Source organism: Peromyscus leucopus, chromosome 1, assembly GCF_004664715.2.
Source record: "Peromyscus leucopus breed LL Stock chromosome 1, UCI_PerLeu_2.1, whole genome shotgun sequence".
NCBI classification, from domain to species: domain Eukaryota; kingdom Metazoa; phylum Chordata; class Mammalia; order Rodentia; family Cricetidae; genus Peromyscus; species Peromyscus leucopus.
The window spans coordinates 149184459-149195777 of NC_051063.1; the positions used below are offsets into that span (position 1 = coordinate 149184459).

The 11319-nt window shown below is 41.3% G+C and overlaps 1 protein-coding gene across 1 annotated transcript; it reads right to left on the reverse strand.

Annotated features, from left to right (window-relative positions):
• Positions 1-1786: 1786 nt before the first annotated feature.
• LOC114695509 (60S ribosomal protein L29-like) lies at positions 1787-2339 on the reverse strand. Its single transcript, XM_037204307.1, has one exon. The coding sequence runs from the start codon at positions 2337-2339 to the stop codon at positions 1893-1895; it is 447 nt and encodes a 148-aa protein (XP_037060202.1). The 3' UTR covers positions 1787-1892.
• Between the last annotated feature and the right edge of the window lie 8980 nt (positions 2340-11319).

Sequence of the window (11319 nt, forward strand, 5' to 3'; positions counted from 1 at the left end):
AGGAGGAGAAGAATTCTGAGAAGTGGAAGGCTGAGTCAGAGACACTGCCAGCCGCCACCATGACAAACAGCATGTGAAGATACTGGTAAGCCACGAGCCATGTGGCAAGGTATAGATTTATAGAAACGGGTTAATTTAAGCTATAAGAACAGTTAGCAAGAAGCCTGCCATGGCCATACAGTTTGTAAGCAATATAAGTCTCTGTGTTTACTTGGTTGGGTCTGAGCGGACTGTGGGACTGGCGGGTGAGAGAGATTTGTCCTGACTGTGGGCCAGGCAGGAAAACTCTAGCTACACACCACATCAAGAGCTCATCCAGGAAACTTCTTTATCCCTCGAAGACTATGGCACCAGACAGTGGACAGCACGATCAAAGACGAATGCAGCCACAAAGCAAGTGCTCGGTCCCTGCACAAGCGCTGAGCCCAGGAAGAACACGGCCTCCTAGGACTGGAGAGCTTCTTCCTTCTAGAAGCAACGGCTGGGGATGAATTAGGTCCTTCTGTCTCTTCAAGCACCACCCAAAGGGACCCACTGGAGACTCAGCCACACGAGAAAAACCAGGCAAACTGAAACAGCACAGCAAAGACTCTGAACATCAGATGTCATGCAACCACAGCCCACAGAGTATATCATACCTGCACTCCTGAACTTAAACACGGTGACTGACTGCTAACGGAAACGGGCTAGGTACGACTGGGCTCTTCTTATGGAAGAGTCAGCATTTCACGCCACAATAGAACGTGACACACAGCATACCAAGAGCCAAGAACACTGACATCTCAAAGAGTAATTGACCCTAACACTGAAAAGAATCTGATCTTGGAATTATTTAAGAGAAACATTTTAAACAAGCATGCTCAAAATGATTCAGTAGTTAATTGCAAACTTCCTTGAAATAAATGGAAAAATAGAAAAACCTCAACAAAGAAACAGAAGTTATGAAAATAACCAAATGCTAATTATAAAACTGAAGATGGCGAGTGGACTGATGAAACATACTCAGTTTGAGCAACCAAGGGGAAAAAGGCCTGGGAAGATGAACAGAGTCTCAGGAACTTGTAGGAATAAAACAAAAGACCCAGCACGGTCTTCTTGGGCGACAGCTGAGCTGGCATGAAGATGGGAGTCCCAGCTCCAGGACCCACATTTAAAAAGCCAGGAGTGGAGATGAGGGCTTGTAGTCCCAGCCCAGCAAGGCAGAGTCAGGAGGGTCCCCGGAGCTCACTAGGCAGCCAGTCTAGACTGTTGGCAAGTTCCAGGCCAGTGAGAGAAAACAAGGGGGATGGTATCTGAGGAATGGCAGCTGAGGCTGACCGCTGGCCTTTGTACACGTGTGTGCACACACATGCATGTGCCACAAAAGAGCAAACAGACACACAGAGTCATAGACAGAGAGAGAGAGAGAGAAAGAGGGAGGGAGGGAGGGAGAGAGAGAAAGAGGGAGGAGGGAGAGAGAGAGAGAGAGAGGGAGAGAGAGAGAGAGAGAGAGAGAAGAGAGAGAGAGAGAGAGAGAGAGAGAGAGAGAGAGAATCCCCATGAAGATTGAAGAGGAACCTGAACTGCAATGAGGCCGACTAGTAAAGGTGCTCTTCCTCAGAGCCAGACTACAAAGCCTGGGAGAATTGGCTGCTTTTGAAATAAGTGCATATCAACAGAAAAGCTATGAGGCATACCAAGAAACAGGAACTATTTGAAGGGACAAATGTCCCTAAAGAAACATTTTTTTTTGTTTGTTTGTTTATTTAACTGTTTGATGATAATTCTTTTTTTTTTTTTAAACAAATCCTGCCTCAAGTTTATTTGTAAAAACAGCATGGGGTCCTGATCATCTGCAAATAGTGTGTAGGTGTGTCACACCAGTCCATCTGTCTGGCAGACAGGAACCTTTTCTATGGGGCCTTCACAGGGGCCTGGGCACCTTTGGGAGCCTGAGCTGGAGCTGAGGCCTCTGCCTTGGTTTGAGCCTTGGGCTTTGGTTGGTAGAGCCTACGACTCTTGGCCATGTAGCTTCTAATCCGCTTCCCGAGCTTGGGGTGAGCGATGAAAGCAAGACGGCTGAGCTTGTGGCTGGGGCCCTTTGGCATCTTGGGCTTCACCGCCTTGGGCTTCACAAAGGCCTTGGTGGCCTCTGCACGAGCGCTCACTGCGTTTGCATTGTTGGCCTGCATCTTCTTCAGGCCTTTCTTGTTGTGCTTCTTGGCAAAGCGCATGTTCCTCAGGAACTTGGGGTCCACCCCCTTAAGAGATTCGTATCTTTGTGACCAGGGTTTCTTGATACCACTTCTGTGCCATTTTTGAGATTGGTTATGTGTGGTGTGGTTCTTGGACTTGGCCATTTCAGAACGGTAACCGGCAGCTCCCAAAGAGCCTGGGACCGAAAGAGAAAGAGAGCTTGATGATAATTCTAAACAAGAGGAACACCCCTCCATTGCTGGTGGGAGTGCAAACTTGTACAGCCACTTTGGAAATCAATATGGCAGTTTTTCAGAAAATTGGGAATCAGTCTACCTCAAGATCCAGCTGTTGGTGTTTGTTTTTGCTCTTTTGGGGGGCCCACCATCCAGTTCCCAAATAAATCACACATGGAGGTTTATTCTTAATTATAAATGCTGGGCCTTAGCTTGGCTTGTTTCTAGCCAGCTTTTCTTAAGTTATCCCACCTACCTTTTGCCTTTGGGCTTTTACCTTTTTCTGTATATATATATATACACAGAAAACATATATATATGTTTTTCGAGACAGGGTTTCTTTGTGTAGCTTTGCGCCTTTCCTGGAACTCACTTGGTAGACCAGGCTGGCCTCAAACTCACAAGATCCACCTCTTGCTCCGAGTGCTGGGATTAAAGGCGTGCACCACCACCCGGCTAATGTGTGTGTGTGTGTGTGTGTGTGTGTATATATATATATATTACTCTTATTCCACGGCTGGCTGTGTAGCTGGGTGGTTGAGTGGCTGGCCCGTGAAGTCCTCCTCCTTCCTCTCTCATTCCTTGATTTTTTTCTTCCTCTCTTTTCTCCCAGATTTCTCCTTCTATTTATTCTCTCTGCCTGCCACCCCTGCCTATCCTTTCTCCTGCCTCACTGCTGGCCATTCAGCTCTTTATTAGACCATCAGGCAAAGCGACATAGCTTCACAGAATTAAACAAATGCAACATAAAAGAATGCAACATATCTTTGCATCATTAAAACAAATATTCCACACCATAAACAAATGTAAAATATCTTAAAATAATATTCTCCAACACTCAGCTGTTTCCAGTTTCTGGTTATTATGAATAGAGCAGCAATGAACATGGCTGAGCAAGTGTCTCTGCAGTAGGATGCAGAGTCTTTTGGATGTATGTCCAAGAGTGGTACAGCTGGATCTTGAGGTAGATCTACTCCCAGCTTCCTGAGGAATAGCCATATTGATTTCTATAGTGGATGTACAAGTTTACACTCTCACCAGCAATGGATGAGTGTTTCCCTTACCCCACATCCTCACCAGCTTGAGCTGTCATTTGTTTTATTGATCTTGGCAATTGTGACTGGTGTAAGATGAAATCTCAAAGTAGTTTTGACTTGCATTTCCCTGATGACTAAGGATGTTGAACATTGTTTCTCAGCCATTTGTGTTTCATCCTTTGAGAACTCTGTTTATATAAGTACTCTGTTTTAAATTTTATTTTATGATCATTGATGTTTTGCCTGCATGTATGTCTCTGTGAAGATGTCAGATTGCCTGGAACTGGAGTTATAGACAGGTGTGAGCTTCCATGTGGGTGCTGGGAATTGAACCTGGGTCCTCTGGGAGGGCAGCCAATGCTCTTAACCATTGAGCCATCTCTCCACTCCCCAAGTACCCTGTTTTTTAAAATTGGTAATTTGTAGGGTTTTTTTTTTTTTGGTTCTTTGTATATTTTAGATATTAGTCATCTATTGGATGTGTAGTTAGTAAAAATCTTTTCCCATTATGTAGCCTGCTGCTTTGTCCAAATGGGTGTCCTTTGCCATTCAGAAGCTTTCCAGTTTCATGAGGTCCCATTTATTGTTGATCTTAGTGCCTGTGCTGTGGTGTTATGTTCAGGAAGTTGACTCCTGTGCCAATGAGTTCAGGATTAGTCCTCACTTTCTCTTCTATCAGATTCAGTGTATCCAGCCTTATGTTGAGGTCCTTGGACCATTTGGAGTTGCGTTTTGTGCAGGGTGATAAGCATGGATCTACTTACATTTTTCTACATGCAGCCATCCAATATGACCAGCATCATTTGCTGAAGATGTTGTCTTTTTTCCACTGTGTGTTTCTGCCTTCTTTATAAAAAAAAATCAGGTGTCCAAAGGTGTGTGGATTTATATTTGAATCAACATGGCTGTTTTTATGTTAAACCATGCTTTTTAATTTTTATTACTGTAGTACAGTTTGAGGTCGGGGATGGTGATACTTCTAGCAGTTCTTTTATTATTCAATTTTCTTTCTTTCTTTCCTTTTTTTTAAAGCTGTCCTCTGTGTGTGTGTGTGTGTGTGTGTGTGTGTGTGTGTGTGTGTGTGTTTTCATATATAGTTGAAAATTGTCCTTTCAATTTCTGTGAAGCATTGTGTTGGAAGTTTGATGGGAATTTTATTGTAGATTACTTTTAGTAGGATGACCATTTTCACAATATTAATCATACGTATCCATGACCATGGGATATTTTCCCATCTTCTGATATCATCTTCAATTTCTTTCTTCAGTGTCCTAAAATTTTTATTATACAGGTCTTTCACTTGCTTGGTTAGAGTTACACCAAGATTTTTTTTTGAGGCTATTGTGACAGGTATTGTTTTCCTGACCTCTTTCTCTGTCTATTTGTCATTTATATATAGGAAGGATACTGATTTTTGTGAGTTAATTTTGTATCCTGATACTTTTTTGAAAGTGTTTATCAGCTGTCAAGTTTCCCAGTGAAGTTTTTAGGGTCATCTGGGTATACTATCACATCATATATACATAAAGGTATTTTGACTTCTCCCCTTCCTATTTGTACCCCTTGATCTCCTTCAGTTGTCTTACTGCTTTAGCTAAGACTTCAAGTACTGTATCAAATAAGTATGGAGAGAGTGGACAGCCTTGTCTTGTTCCTGATTTTAGCGAAAATGCTTTCAGTCTCTCTATGTTTAAAAGGTTGGTGTGAGTTGTGGGATTTCTATAAATCATCTTTGTTATACTGAGGTTTGTCCCTCAGGACTTTTATTATGAAGGGGTGTTGGATTTTGTCAAAGGCCTTTTTTGCGTCTAGCGAGATGATCATGTGGTTCTTGTCTTTCCATCTGTTTAAGTGGTGGATTACTTTTATTGATTTACACATATTGAACCATTCCTGCATCTCTGGGATGAAGCCTACCTGACCACGGCAGATAATCTTTTTAATGTGTTCTTATTTTCAGTTTGCAAGTATTTTATTGAGGATTTTTGCATCTATATTCATAAGGGAAATTGGTCTGTAATTTTCTTTCTTTGTTGGGACTTTGTGTGATTTAGTTAACAGGGTAGTGTGGCTGTGTAAAATGAATATCCAATGATCCTTCTGTTTCTATTTATGGAATAATTTAAGAAGTATTGGTGTCAATTTTTCTTCGAATGTCTGGTAGAATTCTTCACTAAATACATCTGGTCCTGTGATTTTTTTTCTTGGGAGACTTAATTGCTGATTCTATTTTACTATGTGTTTTGGGGTCTGTTTAAGTTGCTTATCTGATTTTAATTTTTCTTTGGTAGGTGGTATATATCGAGAAATGTATCCATTTCTTTTAGGTTTTCCAATTTGGTGGAGTAGAAGTTTTTAATGTCCTTATGATTTTCTGGATTTCCTTGGTTCTTATGTACCACCTTTCATCTCTAATTTTATTAATTTGGATCTTCTCTTTCTGTCTTTTAGCTAATTTGGGTTAGGGTTTATCAATCTTATTGATTTTCTTCAAGAACCAACTCTTCATTTCACTGGATTCTTTGTATTGTTTTTGTGTGTTTCTATTTTATTGATTTCAGCCCAGAGTTTTATTATTTCTTGATGTCTATTCCTTTTGGGTATGATTTCCTCTTTTGTTCTAGAGCTTTAGGGTGTGCTGTTAAGTTGGTAATATGAGATCTCTCTCTCTCTCTCTCTTCTCTCTCTCTCTCTCCTCTCCCTCTCTCTCCCCTCATCCATTCCTCCTCTATTTCTATTCAGAAGAGGGCAGGCCTCTCATGGGTATCAACCATACATGACATATCAAGTTGAAGCCTAGACAAGGTAACCCAGTAGGAAGAAAGGGTCCCAAAAGCTGGCAAAAGAGTCAGAGACAACCCCTGCTCCCACTGTTAGGAGCCCCACAAGAAGATCAAGCTACACAACTGTAACACATATGCAGAGTGTCTCAGGTCAGTCCCATGCAGGCTCCTTGGTTGTCAGTTCAGTCTCTGTGAGCCCTTATGAGACCAGGTTAGTTGATTCTGCGGGTTTTCTTATGGTGCCCTTGACCCCTCTGGTTCCTACAATCCTTCTTCCCCCATCTTCTGCAGGATTCGCTGAGGTCCACTTAATGTTTAGCTGTGGGTCTCTGCATCTGTTTCCATCAGTTGCTGGATGAAGCCTCTCTGATGACAATTGGGCTAGTCACTAATCTATGAGTATAGCATAATATCATTAGGAATCATTTCATTTCATTGATTTTTTCTTTGCCAGTTATGTTTGGTTCTATCCTAGATCTCTGGGCTATCCAGCCTCAGGGTCCTGGCTTTCCAGGCAGTGTCAGGGTGGCTGCCTCTTGTGTCATGGGTCTGTCTCTAGCCAGATCAGTCATTGGTTGGCCACTCCCACAATTTCTGCACCACCTTTACCCCAGCACATCTTATAGGCAGGACAAATTGAAGGCTATGTGGCTGGTGTCCCAACCCCTCCACTGGAAGTCTTGCCTGGTTACAGGAGATGGCCAATTCAGGCTGTGCATCTCCCATTGTTAGGAGTCTTAGGGAGTCTTAGATCTTCATAGATTCCTGGGAATTTCCATTGCACTAGTTTTCTAGCTCTTCCCAGAGATATCCCCCAATCCCAATGGTCTCTCCCAGTACTCTCTCCCTCCATCTTCCCTCAATCTGATCCCTCCTGTTCCCATCCCTCCCCTCCACCCATAATGTCCATTCTATTTCCTCTTCCCAGGGAGATTCATGTTCACCCCCTTGAGCTCTCCTTGTTACTTAGCATCTCTGGGTCTGTGGATTGTAGCACAGTTATCCTTCACTTGACAGCTAATATCCACTTACAAGTGAGAGTGAGTACATATTATATTTGTCTTTCTGGGTCTGGGTTACCTCCTTCAGGATAATCTTTTCTAGTTCTATCCATTCGCCTTCAAATTTCATGATGTCTGTTGCGGTAGCACCCACGCTACCACCACCTGTTCACCATGTCCGAGCAAGGGGCTGTGGATTAAAAAATAGAGACAAGAAACAGCATCGTCATTCACCCCAGCAGAATGCAGAATGCTATTTATTGAAGGAGGGAGGAAACCTTAAATACAGGCTTACAGCACAATGGAGGATCCCTGGAGAGCAGAAGTTTGCTACCCAATGTTCTACATTCTTGCATCTAAGCTGTTTACACCAAATGCAGGCTACACAAACAAAGAACCTCTGGTGAGCAGTCAGTAAGAAGGAAACCAGCTGGCAATCAGCATAAGGAGGACATCTGGTCAAGGTCAGCAAGCAAGGTGGCAGCTACTCAAATTGGGGGGCCAGGGCCCTACAGAAGTCATTGTTTTTAATAACTGGAGTAACACTCCATTGTGTAAATGTAAAATTTCTTTATCCATTCTTCAATTGAGAGACATTCAGGTTGTTTTCAGTTTCTGGATATTATGAATAAAGCTTCTACAAATGTAGTCAAATAACTGTTCTTGTGATGGAGTGTCCTTTGAGTATATGCCCAGGAGTGGTATAGCTGGGTATTGTAGAATATTATTTTGAGGTGTGTTGCTTTTGTTTATGTTGTATTTGTTTAACTCTGTGAAGCTGTGTTACTTTGCCTGTCTAAAACACCTGATGGTCTAATAAAGAGCTGGATGGCCAATAGCCGTGACAACATTTTGGCACCCAACGTGGGGCTAAGGTTAAAAAAAAAGAAACAAACTACAGCTGAGATGTCTATCAACAGATGAATGGATAAAGAAAATGTGTCACATCTACACAATGGAATATTACTCAGCTGTTAAAAAACAAAAACATGAAACCATGAAATTTACAGGTAAATGGTTGGAGAAAAAATAATCATCCTGAGTGAGGTAATCCAGACCCAAAAACACAAATATGGTGTACATTCACAAGTATGTGGTTGTTAGCTATTAAGTCTTTGATAAGCATGCTAGAATCCATATAACCACAGAATTTAGGTATAACGTAAGGGATGAGTGGGGGAGGGATGGATTTCCCTAAGAAGGGGAAATAGAATATATATTTATGGGTGGATGATGGTAGCTGGAATGAGAGGAATAAACAAAGAAGGGGAAGGGAAGTGGGTTGTTTGGGGAGGGAATACACAAGCCACACTTAAAGGTAGGCCCAAATATTCAGATTATACATACATATATTGGGATATACATATATGCACTATATTATGCATCAATAATAACTATTGCTTTTCCAGGTTCTGCAATCATTTGACCAAAATTGTAGAAATGTCCAGCATACTCCATTTTTTAAAAAGTAAAAAACAAAATCCCAGAAAACAGCAAATTTCTGTTACTATTGTGGTAACTGGAACCATTTTTTTTAATTAGCTTCTCAATCATCATCTGGACTCTCACATTTAAAAAATTTTAAATTCAGTTGCATAATTGTATCTCAGTAATTTATTGCTGATGCTGTTCATTCATCAAATTTTATTTTTTATTTTTTTGTTTCTGCCATGTAGCCAAAACTATGCTGAACTCTGGGACTATAACAACAAGCTTCTGTATCAGTGAATGTTTAGGTTATTACTGGTGTATGTATTTCATGGGCAGAATGCACTGAGTATCAACAAGTCTCTGCAGGACACATCTCTGTGTACTTACCTTCTCCTTAAAACTAGTTCTTAGAATTGGCTTGTCAGTGAGTCTTTTTCCGTAGGATTCATATATATTGCCTAATCACTCTATCAAAGGTACAAAATGAAAGAAAATAAACAATGAAAAAGAAAACAGTGGGGCATTATGTCACAAGGGAGTATTGTGGACAATTCACCAATGTGACATCAAAATTCAGCATTTTGTTGTCACAGATCTATGTTGTGTTGGCACAGTGAAATATTCTGATGAAACAGTGGGTCATTGTGAATGTACAATGCAGCACTGTGATGTCATAACATAGAATTTGAACGAGAATGAACATATTGAACATAGAATGAGACAATGGAACATTGTGATGGCATAGGAAATGCATCATTGTGATGATACAATGCAGAACAGTCATCAAAGAATGGTGTATTGTGAAATTGTGGAGCATTGTGATCTGACAGTCCAGCAGTATGGTGACACAGTGGAGTATTATGGTGTCACAAAGTACGTTTGTGATGGACCAATGTGATGACACAGTAGAAGACTGTGATGATACAATGTGGTTTGGGCTGTTGAAATGGAGCTTGTGATTGCACAATGCAACATTGTCATGATCCAATAAAACACTGCAATGTCACAGTTCATTGTGATGTCAAAATGCTGCATTGTGATGGCATAATGGAGCACTCTGATGAAACACTAACCATTGGGATGAAACAATGGCTCCTTATCACGTCACAATGTGTTACTGTAATGTCAATAGTGATGGCACACTGCAGCATGTGCCGACATTGTGGAGCAATATGACAGCACAATGGAGCATTATAAAGTCACAATTCAGCATATCTGTGGCACAATGAAGCACTGTGAGGGCAAAATTAAAGATTGTGATGTCACAGCACAGCATTGTGATGGCACAATGGAGCATTCTGAGTATTGTGATGTGACAATTAAGCATTGTGATGGTACCATAGAGAATTGTAGTGGTAGTATTTAAGATTATGATGTCCCAGTGCAGCACTGTGATGGTAATTAATATTCAGCAATCTAACAGCACAATAGAGTACTGTGATGACACAATATAGCATTGTTATGACACAAGAAAAGCTGTGATGTCACAGTTCAGCATAGTAAAGTCATGATGCTATACTGTGATGACAAATGAATTACTGTGGTGGAAAAATGGAGCATGGCGATGCCGGAGTTCAATATTGTAATGACACAATGCAGAATTGTTATGACACAAGAAGTATTGTGATGTCACTGTTCAGCATAGTAATGCTACATTGTAATGGCACAATGTACTCCTATAGTAGAAAAAAATGGAGCATTGTGATGTCACAGTTCAGTACTGGGACAGCACAATACAGGATTGTCATGAGAGAATGGAGCACTGTACTATCACATGAAGCATGGTGATGTCATAATCCAGCACGATCAGCATCATAATGAAACAATAAAGCATTGGGTCAGCACAATATGGAGTTGTGTTGTCACAGCAGAGCTTGTGACGTTAAAAATAGAGAATTGTGGCATCATGGTGCAGCATTATTATGATACAATAAAGCATTGTGATATCAGTTCAGTATTGCAGTATCGTAATACAGCATTATAATGACGCAGTAGAGCAATGTGATGTCCCAGTGTAGCTTGCTGTGATAAACTAGAGCATTCTGACGGCGCAACGTAGTGTGAGATAATAAAGCATGGTGATGTCATAGTTGAACATTGCAATGGCACAACTGATGACAAAGTATACTGTTTTTTGGCATGATGGAGGACAGTGACATCAAAGTATTTGCTGTGTAACACTGTGATGTGCAAATGGACCACTTGAAACTGTTGTGATATGAAACTGCAGCATCGTGATAGTACTGCGGAGCACTTGGTTGCCAAAATGGAGCGTTGTGATGCCACAATATGTGACTGGGCTAGCTCAATGGAGAACTGTGGTGAAACAATGGACCACTGTGATGTCACAATGTAGATTGTGATGGTAAAATGGGGCCTCGTGAAGACACAATGCAGCCTTATGATGAAACAGGGCAACACTGTGACGCCACAGTTTTGAACTGTGATGACATGATGGAGAACTGTGACGGTACATGGTAGCATTGTGACATTGAGATGTAGCTTGTTGTGGTAAAATGGAGGATTATGGTGGCACGATGCAAAATTATTTGGACACAATGAAGCATTGTGACATCACAATCACCATATATCATCATGGTGACGCTGGGGCACTGTGATAAAACAATGGAGCATGATGATGTCACAGTGTAATACT

Coding starts and splice junctions, on each gene's coding strand:
- LOC114695509 (XM_037204307.1), bottom strand. CDS start 2,339: ATGGCCAAGTCCAAGAACCACACCACACATAACCAATCTCAAAAATGG.